The 22,232-nt window shown below is 40.0% G+C and overlaps 1 protein-coding gene across 8 annotated transcripts in view; it reads left to right on the top strand.

Moving 5' to 3' along the window:
- The window catches only part of LOC122560658 (dynein axonemal assembly factor 8), a 102,053-nt gene extending 81,700 nt beyond the window's left edge, over positions 1 to 20,353 (top strand). For 7 of the 8 annotated variants that reach the window (XM_043711538.1, XM_043711537.1, XM_043711540.1 and 4 more), the window contains 6 exons: positions 6,752 to 6,846; positions 7,674 to 7,797; positions 8,884 to 9,095; positions 10,095 to 10,180; positions 11,044 to 11,113; positions 18,270 to 20,352. In XM_043711538.1, the coding sequence (XP_043567473.1) occupies positions 6,752 to 6,846; positions 7,674 to 7,797; positions 8,884 to 9,095; positions 10,095 to 10,180; positions 11,044 to 11,113; positions 18,270 to 18,347 (665 nt within the window). In that variant the 3' untranslated portion in view covers positions 18,348 to 20,352. Of the gene's footprint in view, positions 1 to 6,751; positions 6,847 to 7,673; positions 7,798 to 8,883; positions 9,096 to 10,094; positions 10,181 to 11,043; positions 11,114 to 18,269 lie in introns of all 8 variants that reach the window. The other variant, XM_043711543.1, reaches the window with a different exon arrangement.
- Positions 20,354 to 22,232: the final 1,879 nt, after the last annotated feature.

Genomic DNA, 22,232 nt, shown 5'->3' with positions numbered 1-22,232 from the left:
TGACATTAACTTTGCTTTCAGCTTTGTATAGGAGTCAGCTTGCTCCGGTCCCTAGTCAACGGGGTCCGTTGCAAGTTTACCCCCTTTTACCAATCGTTGTATGGGCTCGACAACTTTAGCAAACTCAGGGATAAAATTCCTGCAGTAAATAAACAAGCTCAAGACCTTTTTCACATCGTCACAGGCCGTGGCATCTGTTGTACAGCTGTCTTCCTGTCTGCAGGCATTTATTTCATGCCTTAGGAAATTAAATGTCCCAAGTATAGTTTTCCCAAGTTGAGCTTTCTTCGGGCTGCCTTTTCACCCTCTGTACTGCAAATGCTTCAGGATTAAATATAGCGCCTCCTGGTGTCTTGGTGGATTCAGAAGCCAGGAGGATGTCATCGACATATTGCAGTATCATGCTACCGTGAGGCAAGTCCATCTCCCTGAGTACCTCACTCATTACACGGTGAAAGATGGCTGGACTATTATGGAATCCCTGAGGAAGTCTGGTCCAAGTATACTGTTTATCCCCAATGGTAAATGCAAGCTTTTCTTAGGAATCATGATGGAGGGGGATAGACCAGAATCCATTGACAATATCCAGTACAGTAAAGCTTTTGTGGGTCTGGGAGAGCACATTTAAGATTGAATGGACTGGCGACTTTAGACTATAATTTAGGAGTGAGCCTGTTTAGGGCTGTATAATCAATTGTGAGACAGTAACTTCCGTCAGTTTTCCTGACCGCCTAGGGACTCTCCAACCACAAGGGATGAATGCAGATTTCTCCAGCTTTCTCATTTCCCCACCCCCCACACTCTCCTCATTCCTGAAGAAGGGCTTATGCCCGAAACGTCGATTCTCCTGCTCCTTGGATGCTGCCTGACCTGCTGCACTTTTCCAGCAACACATTTTTCAGCTCTGATCTCCAGCATCTGCAGTCCTCACTTTCTCCTATAAAGATAGGGAGGTTTTGCTAAAGCTATGCAAGGCAATCGTCAGACAATAGTCAGAATATTGTGAACAGGTTTGGGCACCTTAGCTAAGGAAAGATGTATTAGCCTTAGAGGCAATGCATAGAAGGTTCACCAGGTTGATATCAGGTATGGAGGGACTGACCTATGTGACGAGGTTTAGTTTGTTGGACCTGTACTATTGGATTATAGAAAAACAAGAGGTGACCTTATTGAAACTTAGGAGACTTGACAGGGTAAATGCAGAAATGGTATTTTCCCATGTAAGGAGAGTCTAGGACCAGAGGGCATAATCTCAACAAGGAATCACCCATTTAAGTCAGGGATGAATGGATGAATGATGATTTATTGTCACTTGTATTCCAGAATGAGCAACACAGTAAAATACAGTGAAAAGCTTCAACTGTCACCACAGTCCAACATCACTTTGCAAATTTTAAGAATAAAAAGATATAGCTGAAAGAGAGTCAATCTTCAATCCACTGCCTCCATCAGGAGTCCTAAACCAGCTGACAAATGACACCCACGCCACCACCCCTCCGCTGCCTGCTCCAGTCACCACTCTTAAGATGCCATTTCATCATTGCTGAGACACCTCGCTGACAAGCCCCCAATGCCAGCTCTCATGCTGAACTCAAACTCGCTCTGCAACCAGGAATCCCAACTCTGCCACCTCACCGATAACCAGGAGTCAATTTGTAGAATTCTTTATCACTGTAGAGTCAGCTGTAGAGACTGTGCCATTAAATATAATTTTTAATCAATAAGGGAATCAAGGGTTATGGGGAGAGGCAGCTAAGTGAGTTGAAAATCATCAGATCAATCATGATCTAATTGAATGGCAGACCAGACCCAAGGGGCTGAATAGCCTACTTCTACGCCTATGTGTTATAGTACTCTATGGCATCACAGCATCCACTGAATGATTCACATTCAATTAATTACTTTAATGAAGTGCTGCCACTGTTATAATGTGGGAAACAATTTGCTCACAGCAAGCCCCCCCCCACTAACAGCAACATAACAATGATAATGAATTGTTTGTTTTCAGCTTTGTTTGAAGAAGGATGAATAATAAGCCTATGACACCATTCTACAAGGGTCTTTTGCATACACCTTAAATGTCAAGTAGGGCATCAATCTAACATCTCATCCAAAAGATGTCACATCTTGACATTGTTGAACAATCAACATTGATAGGGAAAAGGTACTCAGCAAACTATTAGGATTGAGGGCAGACAAGTTCGCCTGGACCTGATGGCCTACATCTGAGGATATGAAAGAAAGTGGCAGCGGAGATAGTGGATCCATTGGTTACAATATTCCAAACTTTCCTGGATTATGGGAAAGATTTCACTGGACTGAAAAAATCCTAATGTAACATCCTTATTCAAAAAGGTAGGGAGGCAAAATGTGGGAAATTACAGACCAGTTATTTTAACATCTGTTGTTGAAAAAGTGTTAGAATCAGTTATCAAGGAAGCAATGTCACGACATTTCAAAAGTCAAAATGCTATCAATCAGAGTCAGCATGGATTTATGAAGGGCAAATCATGTTTAACAAATTTGCTAGAGTTCTTCAAAGATGTGACAAGCAAAGTGGATAATGGGGATCCTATAGATATATTATATCTGGACTTCCAGAAGGCATTTGATAAGGTACCACACAAAAGATTAATTCACAAAGTTTGATCATATGAGATTAAGGGTGATTTATTAGCTTGGATAGATGATTAGCTGATGGACAGAAGACAGACAGTCAGAATAAATGGGTTTTTTTCTGATTGGCAAGGAGTAACTAGTGGGGTTCTACGGGGTTCGGTTCTTGGACCGCAGCTATTTACAATCTATATTAACAACTTCAATATAGGGATAGAAGGCTCGAGAGCCAAATTTGCAGATGATACAAAAGTCAGTGGGATGGTAAGTTGCAATGAGGAAATAAGAATCTTTCAAATAGGTTAGGAGAGTGAGCCAAAATGTGGCAGATGGAATTTAACATGGATAAGTGGTCATGTAGTTTGGCCAAAAAAATGGGAAGGCGACCTGTTATCTAAATGGGGAGAGATTATGGTATGCTCCGGTGCAGGGGGATCTATGTGTCCTCATTCATGAGTCACAGAAAACGAGCATGCAGGTACAGCAGATAGTAAAGAAAGCAAATGGATTGTTTTATAGCCAAACGGATAAAATATAAAGGTAAAGGAGTATTGTTGCAACTGTGCAAGGCACTTGTAAGACCAGACCTGGAGTATTGTGTGCAGTTTTGGTCCCCTTATTTGAGGAAAGATGTAGTGACATTAGAGACAGTTCAGAGGAGGTTCACTAGATTGATCAGCTTAGGCCTATACTCTGGAATTTAGAAGAATGAGGGGAGATCAAATTGAAGTATTCAAGATGATAAAAGGTACGGATAACATAGACGTGGAGTGGATGCTTCATCTTGTGGAGCATTCTATGACGAGAGATCATACTCTTAGGGTAAGGAGTAGCAAATTTAAAACAGAGTTGAGGAGAAACTGCTTCTCCTAAAGAGTTGTGATTCTGGAATTCACTACTCCAAAGTGCAATGGATGCTAAGACAGTGAGTAAATTTAAGGAGGAGTTAGACAGATTTTTAATTGGTAATGGGTTGAAGGGTTATGGGGAGAAGCGGGAAAATGGGGCATATCAGCCATGATCGAATGGCAGAGCAGAATCAATGGGCTGAATGGCCTAATTCTGTTCCTATATCTTATGAACTTATGATTTTTTTCAGTATTGACATTGGTTTACAGCGTCCAGAATGGACTGTCATGTGACCACTTGCTATCTCAAATGTTTTCCCCCTCCCCAATCCACAAAGTACATCCCAACTGCTTAGTATCAATAAATATTTACACAAACAGAATCTTCAAGGTTATCTTGTCAATATTTAAGCTGTACAAAATGTGCAGCATATGGAGGTCAAAAATGTTGCTTCGGTGATATCTGCTGAATTGGTGTTACTGTCTCTGCAAACAACAGTGGACTATTCGTGTTACATGTTTAACTTAACTCCCCCTAAATTAAGTTGAGCAGTTAATGACACTGGACTAGTATTCCAGAGGCTGAGGCTGACCTGGTAGAGATTTATAAAATCATGAGGGGCATGGATAGGCTGAATAGCCAAGGTCTTTTTCCGAGCAATAATGAATCAAAAACTAGAGGGCATAGGTTTAAGCTGAGAGGGAAAAGATATAAAAGAGACTCAAGGGGCGACTTTTTCACATAGAGGGTAGTGTGTATATGGAAAAGGCTGCCAGAGGATGTGGTGGAGACGTGTACAATTATAACATTCAAAAGGCATCTGGATGAGTACATTAATATGAAGCGTTTAGAGGAACATAGGCCAAATGCTGGCAAACAGGACTAGATCACTTTGGCATAGTTGAGTTGGACAGAAAAGTCTGCTTAGTACTGTATAGCTCAGTGATTCTTTATGACTCTGGCTGAATGGCCTAAATCTGCTTCTATATCTTATGGTCCAACTATAGGATGAATAAACTGTAAACTATTATGCTTCTCTCATTATCAATTCCACCACTCATTCATCATTTCCACCATAGAACATCCCAGTTGACCTCCTTCTTCAAAGACCGCAATTGCCCCTCCCATGTCATCGACAATGCCATCCAATGCATCTCCTTCACTTCCCATGCTTCCGCCCTTGAAGCCTACTCCTCTAATAGCAGCAAGGACAGAACCGCCCCCCCCCCCACCCCCACCCTGGTCCTCACCTTCCACCCCACCAACCTCCGGATACATCTTATCATCTGCTGCCATTTCACCACCTACAAATAGACCCCACTACTAGGGATATATTTCCCTCCCCCCTCCTATCTGTACTCCAGAGAGACCATTCCCTCCACAACTCCCTTGTTAGGTCCACGCCCTCCACCAACCCACCCTCCCCTCCTGGCACCTTTCCCTGCTACTGCAAGATATGCAAAACCTGTGCCCACACCTACTACCTCATCTCTGTCCAAGGCTCCAAAGGATCTTTCCACATCTGACAGAGATCTGTCTGTACTTCCACACATTTCATCTACTGTGTCCGTTGCTCTCAGTATGGTCTCCTCTACATTGGGGAGACAGGACACCAACTTGCAGAACTTTTCAGAGAACATCTCTGAGACACACGCACCAAACAACCCCACTGCTCTGTTGCCAAACATTTTAACTCCTCCTCCCACTCCGCCAAGGACATGCAAGTCCTGGGTCTCCTTCACCACCAAAGCCTAGCCACCAGAGGCCTGGAAGAAGAACACCTCATCTTCCACCTTGGAACCATCCAACCACACAGGATCAATGTGGATTTCCCCTTCCCCCACCCTATCCCAGATTGAACCTTCCAACTCAGCCCTGCCCTCTTGAACTGTCCTACCTGTCCATCTTCCTTCCCACCTATCCTCTCAGACCTATTACCTATCTGTCTCAGTTGTTGTGCACAGGAATTCCTAGAGGCCTGGCATTCAAACCGGAACTCCATCAACAACCATATAGATTCGGACCCCATTTACCAACCTCTCAGAAACAGAACCGGAAATGATATCACCTACCACAACAAACTTAAACAGATAACTAGCAAGTGGAACAGAATACCATCGCTTCACTGGAGGCTCACAGATGATGTTACCTAGTAAGCTGATGAAATGTCTAAAAACAAATCCACCAGCTCATCAAGCAAACTTAAAACCTTAAACTGTAAAGTTAATATGTGAACCCGTGGAACACTTTGAAGTGTCATTGTCAGCATTTGAACAATGTTGATCAAACTTTGCTCAACAAGTTTATATTATTGTTATGTATGTGTGATATTTTCAGGGATTCTTGAATAATTTCATAGGAAATCCCAATCGCATTGGAAGTATATTTTCTGTCAGTTAGTGTTACTCACTTAATGTTAAAAATCACACAACACCAGGTTATAGTCCAACAGGTTTAATTGGAAGCACACTAGCTTTTGGAGCGACGCTCCTTCATCAGGTGATTGTGGAGGGCTCGATCGTAACACAGAATTTATAGCAAAAATTCGCAGTGTGATGTAACTGAAATTATACATTGAAGAATTGATCTCTGAGATCAATGTATAATTTCAGTTACATCACACTGCAAATTTTTGCTATAAATTCTGTGTTACGATCGAGCCCTCCACAATCACCTGATGAAAGAGCGTCGCTCCGAAAGCTAGTGTGCTTCCAATTAAACCTGTTGGACTATAACCTGGTGTTGTGTGATTTTTAACTTTGTACACCCCAGTCCAACACCGGCACCTCCGAATCATCACTTAATGTTGTACCCTTCAGAGGTTGGGTATGAATTGAGACTCAAATTAGAATTGAATTTAATGGAGTGGCTCAGTGGTTAGCACTGCGGCCTCACGTGCCAGAGATCAAAGTTTGATTCCAGCCTCAGGCGACTGTCCTTATGGAGTTTGCACATTCTGCCCGTGTCTGCATAGGTTTCTTCCAGTATCCCGGTTTCCTTCCACAATTCAAAGATGTGCAGGTTAGGTGAATTGGCCATGCTAAATTACCAATAGTGTTCAAGGATGTGTAGGTTAAGTGCATTAGTTGGGGAAACGTAGAGAATAGGGTAGGGGAATGGGTTTGGGTGGGATACTCTTTGGAGGGTCGGTCTGGACTTTTTGGGCCAAAAGACTTTTTTTGCACACTGTAGAGATTCTATGATTTGATTATTCTATTACAGATTTGAAGATTTATTGGGGCATTACACTTGTACTTTCTCTGTGACCAATTTTTTTCCCTTACAGGTTCCTCATCCTTTATAACAGCAATTCGGGATGTGAAGATATTTTTCCCCGAAGGACTTTGCTGTGAAGAGTCACAAATGATGCAGGATCAGCAGGTAAAATGTGATGTTTGTTCTGAAAAAAAATGCTCTTGCTGCACCATTATTTCATAAAAATGTTTATACATATATATATAATATAGTCCAAGATCTTCAACTCAGGCCCTATGTAACTGAATGTGACCTTCGATGCTGTAATAAATAAAAAATGATTTAAACAATAAGCCTGGTATCCCTTTTTTTTAAACTAAAACTGCTGGAGCATAATGGAGAACTGATTAGCTGAAAATTCCCATCCTCTTTGCCCCATTCTTCATTTAATACACAAAATGGCATCAGGAAAGCTGCACCTAATTTAGGTGCACACTTGGTGGTGTGGACCGGCCCTCTACGTCGGATCTCAAGATGTAGTTGGTATGCAGAAGCTCTCCTGGTTCAAACTTTGGCAGCGAGTTGATACTGTAAATCTGAGGGCCTGAGGACCTGTGAAGATGCACAGAGGTCATGTGACTGTTAAATAAAGTGAAATGCCAGAACATGCCACTTCACTTCATCAACGTGGAAGCATCAGGATATCATAGGATCCTCAGGCATGGGAAACATCAGGATATCCCAGATTAGGATGTTGGAAAAACACCAGGACATACTGGTATCCTGAGTTAGGAGCACAGAGCAACCTAACTGAATATCAACAAGCCCTCACGGAGAAGCACTGGGAAAGCACTAAGACTTTTTGGGACCACCCCCTCCCCCACCTCACCTCTTGCAGGTGAGCTAGGAAAGGACCAGGCCATCCAAGTGTCCTTGTTTGACAGTATTGCTTCCTTTAATTTCGTCAGCTGTCTTTTCAATGCTTTTCTTAAATATCAAATTTTTGTTTGCAGATTGCCTGTAACACAAAGGACTGGCGCATCAACCCTGAATTCCCAAAAAAACGCAAGCTGGTCAGGTCTTTAGCTCTCACCCACTTGGATTCAGGAACACCCACATGGCAGCAGCAGCAGCAAGGTAATCCCTACAACATGTCATAAACCCAAATGAATACGAGCTCCAAACCTTTAGTACCGGCCCAGAATCAGAACCCTCCCAATCCATTCCATTAAGTTTATCTTCAAATTACTTCGCATTGACACTAGTTTCCATATAAGGATTATTGATGCTGCCAACTAACTCAGGAATGATTCAAAAATCAGTTAAGAAAGTTATTTCCCTCCGTAATCATATAAACTTCATAACCAGCTAATGTTAAACATTCCTTTGTGGTAACATTGCAACCTGTACCAGAATACTTTCCTTCAGTAACAACACCAGCCTGAACTATAGCCTCTTCCTTCAGTCACAATACCTGCCTATACTATAGTCCCATTCCTCAGTAACAATACCAGCCTGAACCACAGCTCCCCCTTCAGTAATACTTTCCTGAACCATAGTCCCTTCCATCAGTAAGAATACCTTTCTGAACCAATGGTCTTTCCCTCAGTAACAATGCCAGTTGGAACTATAATTCCTTCTCTCAACAATAGTACTAACTAGTCTGTACCAAATGTTTTTTCCTCATAAAAATTCAAGCTTGTATTGCAAATATTGTTCGCAGTGAATGAGAGCGAGAGAAATAATGAAAAGCACTCTCTTTGGAATTGTATAAATTTGATTGATGGGGATCCAGCCTGAGTAGTCATTCAAAACTCTGGTACAATGTCTTAACTTGTAGCAAGTCCCTGTTCTCCATTATTATCGTTTGATGACTTATATTGCTTCCAAGTCAAACAATGTCTTGGTTTTAAAATTCACACCCTTGTATTCAAATCCCTCCGTTACTTTGCCCTTCCTATCTGTATAATTTCCTCCAGCCCCACAACCCTCTGATCTACTTCTCTAGTTCAGGATTCTTTTGTGGCTTGATGTCAAATTTTGTTTTACAATACTTTTCTAAAGTACCTTGTTCATTATGCTAAAGATGCGTTGTAGATAAATTGTTGAGAACTATTCATAAAGTACCACGGTGTCTGAGGTTGGAACAGTTGAAATTAGTATCCATTTCCTGCCATTGTACCAAATTTAATTTATTACTCTTTGCTCTTCTTTGTCCCACAGACCTGCTGCTGCCCAGACCACTGTGCCAGACCATGTGCTTACTGCTACCATCTCCACTCATCAGGAGGTGCCACCATCCACCATACATTGAAGTGCTGGACCAGCTGCAGAGCTGTAATTATCAGCTAATGGGAGCTAGGATGAGCGTCCTGGACCAAACACAGGCTCAGCATGTCGCAGAGCTCATCACTGTGGACAACACGTCAACAATAGTACGTCCTTCTCAGTAATCCACTGAGGGGCACTCAAATGAAAACTGGGCACACTTTATAATGTGAATTTGTATATTTTAAAATTTATAATTGGAAAATTGCTAAGAGCCACTCTTGTGATTTGCCTTCACACAAGTTGACTGATATTGGAATATCAGGTCATTGTGCAATTGAACTGTGCATAGGAAAGGACGTTAGGAAATAAGTGAAATCAGTCACAAAATAATTATAGGAGAACTTTTTAGAAAAGCTACTGTTTCCACTGTGTATCTCAATACTGCCTCATATGTATTGCAGGTTTCAGGCAATGTGTCGCAGAAACATACCATTTGGCTGATCCAATACTTTGCTGGTGATTTTGCTCCATTTAGGCACCTTATTATCCTCCCTTATTTAAACATATCAGCATATCCTTCTACTCCACTAGTTTCTAATGTGACCCCATTTTGGCATTGAAATTAGTATGACTCGAGGTGCAGCAGAAACAGCAAAAAAGCAATGTAGTAACACTCAACATAGTTATTAAAGTTCACATTTTACAGACCATTATGCATCATAGAAATATGAAAATCAGTGATGAAATCCTGGGCCCATGATATCTGGACTTGTCATCAGGCTGAAATCTGCCTTCATCTCCATAGCTATTGATTTGAAATGCAGCTTGGAAAGAATTCTAACATACTTATGTAGACACATTGTCATATTAGAGGACATCTCATCAAAGCTATGCAAAACAAAAAACTATTGCTGAAAGTTTATTTGTGAATGGTTACTTCCCACTATCAGGTAATACATTACATATACTTTATAAGGTGAACTGCTCACGAATTTCTCCTGTTGCCTATATCTATCTACCTATTCATGCATACTCTGTTCTGGGGATGTGTATGGCAGAAATGTAGCACTCATCAGAAAGATATATTTTTACTTTTCATATTTTTGTTTTATTTCTTTCATGCTATATCATTGACAGACATTGTTTCAATTTTCCTTTTTCAGTGCTCACTGCTCACTAGTGGGCCCTGCCTAATGCTAGCTCTGGAGAGAGACAATGGGGTCTGCTGCTTTAGTACAATACTGACTAGGTAAGTATATCTATAATGCTTTGAATTGCTGACTGTGACCACTTTGTAAGTATGCCAGTTATTTCAACAGAAATGGATAAAGAGTCAAAGAATGAGTCTCTGCAAGATGATTATGTTTCCATTTGTCAGAAATCAATAGAAAAATTAACAGTATTAATCTTTCAATATTTCACAAGACTCCAAAATTCCGGTCTCCAAATTGGCAGCTGTCTGTCAAATAATCACAGTATTAAAAGCACGGAAGGAGGCTATTTGGCTGTGCAAGAGCAACTCAGGTACCTCCATCCCTTCCTCAAAGTCCTGCAATTTTTTTTTCTCTTCAGATATATATCCAACATCCTTTAGAGACACTTCACATGATGGAGCAGCACTCCAAAAATTTGTGATTTCAAATAAACCTGTTGGACTATAATCCAGCGGCGTGTGACTTCTGATTTTGTCCACCCCAGTCCAACATTAGCACCTCTACATCATCACCTTCAGAAAAGCATTGATAAATCTGCTTTCCATCACGCACTCGGCCAATGCATTCCGGATTCTGAACACTTGCTACTATAAAAAAAATTCACAATTAACCTTAAGAGATCAGTGATTTTGTTATAAGATAAACTGACATGCTGATTTATGATTCCAGTCTGATGCAGACACTTTGGTCAAAATGCCTCCTTCTGTACCATAACAATTCTGTGACTTAATCCACATATTCTGGAGAGTCACAAACAAAGTGATAAATGGAAGAGAGCTATTGTAACCATTGAAGCCTCAGAATACAAATGCACTTTGATATTTTGGGTGGCTGGGCAGGGGGTGATTTTGAACTTCAGTGAATCAGCGAAAGTCAATGGCTGTGATCTCTGTTTTAGCCTTTCTTGGGAAAAACTGGAGCTTGAGGATTGTCTGCAGTATTTCGTCTATCCAAAGAGTGAGCCACAGGTAAGTACACAGGCCAGAGTTTCCTGCACATTGCTCCTCACATTTTTTATTCACCATTTTAGAACATTCACTCAATTTGTTTATATGTTCTTTTTGATAATAATGTAAAATTTGTATATTTGTGAACATTATATTTATTGCAAAATAAGAATGCCTTTGTTTGTGGAATGCCACGGGACTGTGCCTGAATTATATTGTGGATTTTTCATTTACTTCATTCAGTTGAATCAGACAATTGAAACAATTTAACTCACTTTAGGTAATTTTAAATCTAATTCTGAAACCGTTGCAATAAAAGAATTTCAGGGCCTATCTTAGTAAGTGGCAAAAATGGTCAACGAAGATCTGCCCATATAACTGCAGTAACCACAATAAACACAAAAATTACTTGCACCTCAATCCTGTGGTTTACAAAAATTGTATTATTGGTGAATTGTTAGTTAATTAAATAGCCCAAAATGCTTTACAGGAGTTGGCATAAAGCAAAATGTGAAACCAATACCACAGGGGGATATAGGGGCCAATGATGAAATGTTTAACCAAAATGGTAGTTTGTAAGAAAGGTCTAAAGAGAGATGGAGAGTTTAGGGACCAATCCGTTGTTTAGGGTGCCAAAGGCTTGGGCACCAAGGTTTAAACAATTACAATTGAGAATTCTCAAGAGACCAGATTTCAAGGAGCACAGATATCTCATAGAATTGGAGAGTTTTACAGAGATTGGCGGGGGGAGGGGTGTGCAACAGCAAACGCATTAAGAGAGCTGAAAGCAAGGTTTAGATTTTTAGAATCAAGGTATTGTTTAAACAAGACCCAATGTGTATTGGTGACTACAGGACTGATCAATGAATAGCACTTGGTGCAAGTCAGGACATGGGGAGAAAAGCTTTGGGTGACCTTATGTTTATGGAAGATGGAATATAAAGATAGCAAATTTATAATTGAAGCAGGCCTTTCAGTCCACTGATGTCTGTGTTAGCCATAAAAGAGCAAACTGGCCTAATCTCGATTATTTTGGGCAGAAATTATGTAGGTTGTAGTATGTATGAGTAACTAGCCAAGTATCTTTAAATGTGTTGAGGGTTTCTGCCTCTACCACTTTCTGACAGTAAATTCCAAATCAATTCCCCTGTATTCCTTCTGTCAATTAATTCGAACCTAGTTAATCAGCTATCTGTTAATGGAAGTAGATTCTTCCTATTCACTCTCACAGCGCCCTGCAATCTTATAAACCTCAAAGAAAACAGCATCCTCTGTTTCAAAGAAACTAACCCCTACCTCTCCTATCTTTCCTTGTGGATGACATTCTCCATGCCTGGCAACATCCTTACGGATCTCCTCTGTACTCTTTGCTGTGGGACCACATCCTTTCCATAAACTGGTGACCAGGACTACATGCTTAGATTAGATTAGATTACTTACAGTATGGAAACAGGCCCTTCGGCCCAACAAGTCCACACTGACCCGCCGAAGCGCACCCACCCATACCCATTCCCCTACATTTACCCCTGCATCTAACACTATGGGCAATTTAGCGTGGCCAAATCACCTAACCTGCACATTTTTGGACTCAACTGTAATTCTAACATAATCTTCCTGTTCTTGTATTCTCTGCCGATAAAGATAAGTATTGCTCATGCTTTCTTAGTCTCCAATTAGTCTCCAGTCTTCCAGGAAGTGTGGACCTATTCTACAACATACTTTTATTTTCTACATTTTTTGTGTATTTCCTACATTTTTCTGAATGGATCTTTGCCACTTTCTCACCTGGCCATTAATATCTTTCAATGTCCTACAGTTTTCTTCTTCACTGCCAATAATACAGCCAGTTTTTGTATCATCTGTGAATTTCTTAATCATGCCCCACAAATTTAAGTCTAAGTCATTGTGCAAATCAGTGAAAAGCAAAAGAACTAATAATGAGTCTTGCAGAACTCCATAGTAAACAACCTCCCAGTGACCAAATAAATCTGTCAGCCATCACATTTTCTTTAGCCACTGTGTCAATTTTAGATTCAAATTCCTGCTTGCTTTTGAAAGTTCTTACTTTTCTGATCAGTCTATCATGTGGCACCTTATCAAAAGTCTTGCTAAAACAAATATTGACAACATGAAGTGTGCAATCCTCCTTTTCACCTCAAAAAAATCAAAGTTGTGTTATGACTTGCATTTTAAAACCTGTGATATCTGTTGTTGATTAATTTATGCATTTCCAAATGATTAAATTAGATTAGGTTCCCTACAGTGTGGAAACAGGCCCTTCGACCCAACAAGTCCACATCGACCCTCTGAAGAGTAACCTACTCAGACCCATTTCCCTCTGATTAGTGCACCTAACACTATGGGCAATTTAGCATGGCCAATTCACCTGACCCACACATCTTTGGACTAGATTAACATCATCTCTTAATTTTTTTGCAATAATCTGCCCACAATCCCAAGGTTAAAGTTAAAACTCACACAACACCAGGTTATAGTCCAACAGGTTTATTTGAAAGCATTAGCTTTCGAAGTGCTGCTTCTTCATCACGTACAAGCATACACACACACACACATTCCTACATACTCACACACTAACACAGATCCTCTCCCATACACAAGCTCTCCCTCATATGCACACACGTACACTCCCCACACGCATCCTCTCACAGGCTTAAACCCCATCACACCACTCACACACATACTTTACCAAGCTTATACACACACTGTCTCACATGCACTCACACCCACACGCACACACTCACGTACACACAGTCACTCTGTCTCTCCTACACACACACATATAAGTTTATGAGGTGAACCTGTATTTGCAGAATTATATTTTATTCTGCGTAAAAATGCATAATCTACAGTCAATCCATGTAAGAATCTGTAAATTCCACTTTAGAAATAGAACCAGTCTGACTCAAGACTGGGACACAGACAGACTTTAACCTCATGTCTTTAATGCAATGTCTTTAATGCAATGACACATTTTGTTAGAAAACCTGAAGTTATCTTGAGAATGTGACTTAAAGGAGTTCTAGGATTTACATATTAACAAACTGAAACTAGAAAAACCATTCTAAAAGATGAAAGACTTAATCTAAGTTTGTTTAATATATTTCAGCTGCATGACACTGTAACCTTTTGCTTTAAATTCTGTGCCTTATGGTCCTGCTCTACAACCACCTGATGAAGAAGCAGCCCTTCAAAAGCTAGTACTTCCAAACAAACCTGTTGGACTATAACCTGGTGTTGTGTAAGTTTTAACTTTATCCACCTCAGTCCAACACAGGTTACTCCAAATCATCCCAAGTTAAGACTGACTTGTCTGTAATTAATCAAGCTATCTCTTCTCTTTTAAAACGACAATACGATATGCAGCCAAAGTGGTCAGGACGGTATTAGTCAGAGCTTCTGCTATTTCCTCTTTGTGAAACGTGATGCATTTCATTCCTGGTCTGGGGTTCACTTTCAAAGTGAATAATCTTTCAAAAATGATAATCACCTTTAATATATCTTCTCTCACTTTGGTTTTTACACTCCTCATCCTTAACAGTCTGCAATGTCCACCTGTTTTCTGATAGTAGACACTTAGCTTTCAATAAGAACCAGCCTTGCATCTTTCTCCACTGCACAACAGATTATCTTTTTGGCCTCTTATTGGCCCTATGTTTCCCTATTGCTGTTTTTGTATTTCTAAATTATCATCAGAATTTTCTTAGTTTTTACTTGTTAACTTTATTCATTCCTTTCTTTGCTTCCTGCACTTTGTAGTAACTGTAAAGAGGTCAGCCAGACTCATAGAATATGAGTTTCCTGATCAGGTCTTCTAACCTGATCCATTCAGGGAGGCTGGCTGCCAGAGGTTCTGTTCGCTCTGAGAGCTGGCTCTGAGGAAGCCAGACAGTGTCAAGTACTATGCATATGTAAATAAAGTTAAAAATCACACAACACCAGGTTATAGTCCAACAGGTTTGATTGGAAGCACTCTAGCTTTCGGAGCGACGCTCAAAAACTGCATGAATTTATGTAAAACTCTGTTATTTCACTTTTTAGATTGGAATCAATCTAAACATCAGGTCATAGACAGAGAACACAGGGGGCTAACACCTTCAACACATTGTCTAGCTATCAGCATTGTTAACAGCTAACCCGAGAATGCAACTTTTTAAAAAAAGGGTTTTGTGATTTACACATGAAAGAAGTGAAACTATCACTGTATTCTAACAGATGAAAGGCTTAACAGACAATCAATTCTTCAATGTATAATTTCAGTTACATCACACTGCAAATTTTTGCTATAAATTCTGTGTTACGGATAGAGCCCTCCACAATCACCTGATGAAGGAGCGTCGTTCCGAAAGCTAGTGTGTTTCCAATTAAACCTGTTGGACTATAACCTGGTGTTGTGTGATTTTTAACTTTGTACACCCCAGTCCAACACCGGCATCTCCGAATCATATGTAAATAAAGAGTGACTTGACAGGATACCAGCCTCTGTGGGATTATTTCACACTTCCTGTATTCCTGGACTTTCTGCAGAATTTAGCTCTTGATATCTGACATAAGTTTCCCTTTTTGCCTTATCTTACTGGATAAACTCTTTGATATCCAGAGAGATTCTAATTTGAGAATCCCATCGTTTTTCTTTATGGGAACATATTTGTTTAGATTAAATTAGAATACATTACAGTGTGGAAACAGGCCCTTCGGCCCAACAATTCCACACCGACCCGTCGAAGCGTAACCCACCCATACCCCTACATTTACCCCTTACCTAACACTACGGACAATTTAGCATGGCCAATTCACCTGACCTGCACATCTTTGGACTGTGAGAGGAAACCGGAGCACCCGGAGGAAACCCACGCAGACACGGGGAGAACGTGCAAACTCCACACAGTCAGTCACCTGAGGCGGGAATTGAACCCAGGTCTCTGGCGCTGTGAGGCAGCAGGACTAACCACTGCTAACCAGCAGTGCTAACCACCGTGCCGTCCACCGTTCTGAACCCTCACTATTTCAGCCTTGAATATTTTCCATGACACCCACACTGATTTACTTTCAAGGACAAAAAAAAGTAACTATTTCCAGTCCATATTTTCCAAATTATATCATATCTTAGTAAAATTGGCCTTTGCCACTTTAAAACTTTTGCTTTTGGTCCTTCTTTATCACTCTTTACCATAAATATTCTAGATCTAACTGATCACTGCTATTAAGTTTTCTCCCACTGAAACCCTTCCATCTGCCTAGCTTCATTTCTTAACTCCAAATCTTATTGGAGTACATACAAAAAATCTTCAGAATGCTTTTTAAGAATTCTGCATCTCCTGTGCCTTTTACACTGATGCGATGCCTGTGCCAAAGATGGCAGATAGATTGAATAATAGAGGGTTTTAGCTTTCCTTTGTCTCAGTCACATAAAACATTGTTTGAAACTTTAATGGGAATCATTCTGGTACGAGAGTAAAGTTGGACATCTGATTAGAGGAGTTCCATTACAAAGCTCCAAGAAAGATAGATGTGGATTTTGGACACAACATGTTCATGGATGTTCATGAATTCAACTGTTTTGTTCAGAGGCTGGTAACTGATTTAGAATGGGATAATACCTGAAGAAAAAGAACAGTTAATATCAGCTAAGATGGGAAGTCAGAGGGGAAGTTGGGTGCTTACTTGATAAGTGGGAATAGGGTTGGGGAAGCTGAGGGTGGTTCTTAAAGCCAAGGTGAGTTTGGAGAGCCCATGAGGGGAGCTAAGAAATATACTGGAGAACAATACAAATTAAAGGTGAAGGCAGTGGGACCTTTAGAGAAAATGTGATCCTGTGCATTGTTGAATGGAGACACAAAAGAAGCAGCTGATTTGATTGTCTTGATCTGAGAGACAAAAAACTCGATAAGGCCCTTATACTTGCTGGTGAAGTTGCAGAAGACAGGAAGGGGGTTTAAGAGGAAGGATTGACTAGAAACCCAACTCTGGCATTATCTTTGTATTCCAGTAATAGTGAGCAGTTTTAGCTGACAAGAAAGACCTGATAGTCCTTTATGTGGACCAGGAGAAAGTGAGGTCTGCAGATGCTGGAGATCAAAGTTGAAACTTTATTGCTGGAACAGCACAGCAGGTCAGGCAGCATCCAGGGAACAGGAGAAAACGTCGAATCTCCTGTTCCCTGGATGCTGCCTGACCTGCTGTGCTGTTCCAGCAATAAAGTTTCAACTTTATGTGGACCAGCCAAACTTGGAAATAAATTATTAAACCAACTGTCTTGCATATCTGTTCAAGTCTGCATCCATTGGACCTTACATAGTAGAGATATGAACCTGGGCGGGAGAATGACATCAGTGAGAGACAGCGAAGTTTTAATGGGAACAAGAATTTCAAAAGCATATACATTTGATCAAATTATGAGCTGCAGAACTATTATGGTGAATGCGGGCTCAATTCTTGACATTGAGATTTTGTTTTCTGTGTTGGGATGGTGAGACACAGAAGAAAACAAGGTTTGGATAGGTGGAGGATCATGAAAGGAATTGAACAGAGATAGCCTTTTTTGTAATTCATACAACAAGAGCAGCAAGGCAACTTAAATTGCAATGGGGTAGTTGTGAATATAGTTTGGGGAGTTTACATTGAGAGGTACAGGGAGAATAAGAGGACAGTGAATTCAGAAGAGAGAAAATCAGAAAATCGGTGCAGATACTGCACCGGTGATAATAACTCGACGAGAATATTTTTATCACACTTGGGTGGGAGATATAGAACATAGATTTTAAAAGAGAGGTAAAAGGGATGTAAGAGGATGAGAAGCTCAGATGAAGAGAAAGTGATGGAGAAGTAGAACAACGATCGAAGGTGTGATTTGGTGATCTGCGCCTCACTGTCATTGCAACTGTCTGGGCAAATAAAGTGGTGGATTGTATAGCCCAGCAAGGAGGCTTCATTTAGGGAAAGATGTCATCACACCTTAGCCAGGATTCAATTCCAGCCAGTCATCATTTATAAGTTATTTATGGCAAAGGCTGGTTCATATGTGAAACAAACATTCTGGAGGGAGGTGTGGAGAGCGGACTTAGAATTAATTTATGGGGTGAATGATTCCTCCCTCTACTTTAGACCTGTGGTTTATAAGGTGAATGATTCCTCTTCATTACCTTGTTTTTTTCAACAGGTGGAACAATTGATCAGCTGTCTCTTTGACTCCCTGGTTCCTCAGAGTATTCATCAGATTGTGCTGCAAGATTCCTAAACTGCTGCAGTAACAATATTTGCATTATCACCTCCACAGCTCCAATTAGAACACAACAAAATTCTTCTATTTTAAAAAGTGGTACAGCAAAAACCAATTTAGAAAAACCTCTCACTTTTATTTTTCTTTTTACATATTTGAATTTGTTTTCCTTATTTATTATTCTGCAATCACTCATTTACTGTGTCGTGAAATAGGCCTGATGGATGAACTTGGACTACAGTTGAACAGCACTGCTTACTTTTCAGAGTGAGAACTGATTAAATTTTTTTGGACTTTTTCTATTGAATCTTCTTTAATTTCTATTCCTGCTAGTAACTCCCCATAGTTCCCTGTGAATATGTCATAGATAAACCTCTGCCTCTTGCTCAGCTGCTGGCAACATGAGTTCAGGCTGGCTGACAAAACAATGTTCAGTAAGTAGTTTGAGCTACCTAGTGTAACACAGCCAGCACACTGTTCAATTTGAAGGCCTGACTAATAATTAGTAATTGAATCTGTCAATTAAACATGCAGCCATAGGTCCCAAAGCTACAGCCCATGGATTATGGAGCCATTAAGAATCGATATTATATTCAGCTTCTTATCTTTAGCAAAGCAGAGATGTGAATCCCCTTAAAAGCAGGACCAGTGAACTGTTAGTGATCAGACACTAGGCAACATCCATATCAAGATTCAAACTGTACCAGAAAATTCATTTAGGAGAAAACAGAAATTTCTTCTTTAGCTCAATTCAAGCAAGTATGTTAGTTCATGACCCCACTCTCAAAAAGTAGATGAAGTATAGTCAGTGTCTCTGTCTTCAAAATAAGTCACACTGGAAACAAATGTTAGCAATTGGAGTTGGATCATCTGCTCTGTGCAAATTTAACACTGCCCACGAGGGATAAAATATAGGAATTCATCAGCGGTAGAGATTCAACCTGTAATAACAGCCTCAAATGTCAAAGTTTTATCAAAGTTCTATTTTAAAGATACATGTTTCTTATGAACTTTTTTTAGTTGTATTGTGTTTATTTTATGCTTCCAATTTAATATCCAAATGGAAAAGGTACTGACCTGTTTTATATATAAATATTTCCATGTAATTGATTTATCTTCCACCTATTGTCACCTTAACAGCGAAATAAATCTTAGCATGTTGCTTTGTAACAGTGTGCTAGTTTCCTTCCAATTCACGAATGTTTTTGAACAGAGTCACAGTGAAACAAGAGAGTTGGTTTAACCTGTCTAATGCAGCCCTTGCTTTGGTCAATATTGGTTTTTCAGTGATTGTGCAATTATTAAGCTGTGATTGAAGAAGGTGTGAATTTGTCTGGAGCTCAATGCTGTGCTGACCTTCAAGATTAGTGCCTTTCCATTGGATGCTTTCATTTTTTGTTGGCGGTGACCGGAGGTATGGACATTCTATATGCCATAGGATTGTTCTCTTTCATAAATTCAAGAATTCTAGGTGGAAGCTTTTATAGCTCCATTTTGGAAAGGGCGCACAGAAGAAATATAAGATATCAAAATGCCTTTTCAAAAGGTACACAGCCTTGCAGAGAATACTACCAGTGAAAACCAAAACCTGAGAATCCATCCCACACACCTTTGTTTTGTTACTTCCATCCCAGTCCCACGTCACTGAGAAGTTATTGTTTTTAAAAGTTAACACATGTTTCACTAAAAGTTATCAAAGTTGCAATGCTCAGGGTGTACAATAGCTGCTTTGGATTAGATGCTAGTGAGAAGTGTGTTATTGAATGGGCTGCATCCCAAAACCATTCCTGATATAAAGACTTCTGGCAATTTCTGGGAACTCAGCAAGGCTTTTACAAAGCTTCCAATAAATCAGTTTTAAGCAGGTTGGTGCATTCCAGGCCTATCACAATCACAACAAATTTCTCCCTGTAGAATACTTATGATGTCACCTAGAATCTTATCATCATTTGTAGCAGAAAAGGAGGCAATTCAATCTGATGATACCATGCTAGTTCTCCAAGAACAATTTGTCTAGAGTAGCTTTTTCCTTGTAGCTATGCAATTTTTTCCCTTCAGGTGGTTTATTCAATTCCTTTTTGAAAGATATGATTGAATCTGCCACCATCATACTTTTAGGCAGTGCATTCCAGATCTTAATCACTTACTGCATAACAAAGCTTTTATTCAAGTTGTCTTTGGTTATTTTGCCAAACACTTTAAATCCATGACCTCTAATTCTCAATACTTCTATTAATGGGAACAATTTTTCCATATCAGCTCTGACCAGACCATTCATGATATTGATTATCTCTGCCAAATCTCCTCTTTTCTTCTTGGAGGAGAAAAATCTGAGATTTTCCTGAAATTGTTGTGATAAATTTTATTTTACACCTCTGATGTGTGGATGTGCTTCTTAAAATGTGGTGTCCAGAATAGGAACAAAATCTCTAGGTCAGACCAAGATTTCCTTGTTTTTGTATTTATTGCCTCTATTTATATAACTTCGAATCCTTTATGCCTCGTTAATTTCTTTCTCAAGTGGCCCTGCCACTTTCAAACAACTTGTGCACCTGTAATTCCAGCTTAGCTTATAATATTGTTAGCCCATTTTGTATTATCTAAAGTACCATTATGACTCTATGAATGACTTGTAAATTGAGTCAAACCGCATGGAAACAGAACCTTCAGTCCAACTCGTCCTTGCAAACCAGGTTTCCCAAACTAAAGTAGTCCCTTTTGCCTGCTTTGGCCTATATCCCTCCAAAATGTTTCTATTCATGTACCTGGCCAAATGTCTTCGAAATATAACCGTAGCAGCCTCTACCACTTCCTCTGGCAGTTCATTTCATATGTACATCACCCTCAGGTCCCTTTTAAATCTTTCCCTTCTCATCTTAAACTTATGCCTTCTGGTTTTGAACTCCCCTATCCTAGGGAAAAGACCTTATTTATGCCTCTCATGATTTTATTAACCTCTACAGGGCCACCCCTCAACCTCCTACTTTCCTCCAGAGATAAAAGTCCCACCTTGTCCACCCTCTCCCTGTAACTCAAATCCTCTAATCCCAGTTGCATCCTTGAAAATCTCTGTCCCCTTTCAAATATAATAACATCCTCCCTATAGCAAGGCAACCAGAACTGTAACTCCAAAAGTGGCCTCCAAAAGCCGCAACATGATGTCCCAATTCCTATACTCAATGATCTCACCAATGAAGGCAAGTAATTGTGTACATGAACCCTTAGGTCTCTGTTCCCCAAGGACCTATCATTAACTGTATAAACTGCCCAAGTTTATCTTATCAAAATGCAACATGTTTGCATTTATAAAATTAATCTCCATCTGCCACTCCTCCTCCCGTTGCCAGCTGATCAAGATCCTGTTGTACCTTTAGGTAACCTTCTTCAGTTTTCACTATACCACCAATTTTAGCGTTATCCACAAATTTAATAACTATGCTTCCTATATTCTCATCCGAATCATATAAATGACAATCAACAGTAGACCTAGCACCAATCCTTGCATACATTCATGTATGTGTGCTACATCTGAAAGCGGGTGCTTAGCTCATTGTCTGCTTGTGCTTTGACCTTAGTCAATCCTTTGGCATTTTTTTCAGTCATGTTTTGCCATTGCTTTCTATTACCAGTGACAAGACTATCTCAGCAAAAATGGGAATCAATTCCATGCCATTTGAGTAATTGTGAACTACATACTAGCCAATAGAGTTAAACAGTCCCCTTTTCACAAAGAGAATAGTGTAAAGTAGAAAGATTTCACACAAGGAGCATAGGACAGAAACACAGTTTTAGCATTGGAGTCTCAGCAGCTTGAGCTGAGAGGCAGAAACTGAAGACCATTGTCATCCCACCACCCTTACACCCAAATATTTCAATGCTCAATTTGTTTTATTGATGCAATTA

Source organism: Chiloscyllium plagiosum, chromosome 21 (assembly GCF_004010195.1).
Source record: "Chiloscyllium plagiosum isolate BGI_BamShark_2017 chromosome 21, ASM401019v2, whole genome shotgun sequence".
In the NCBI taxonomy this organism is placed as follows: domain Eukaryota; kingdom Metazoa; phylum Chordata; class Chondrichthyes; order Orectolobiformes; family Hemiscylliidae; genus Chiloscyllium; species Chiloscyllium plagiosum.
The sequence above is the reverse complement of the archived record's forward strand: the minus strand, read 5'-3'. Positions and strand labels throughout refer to the sequence as shown.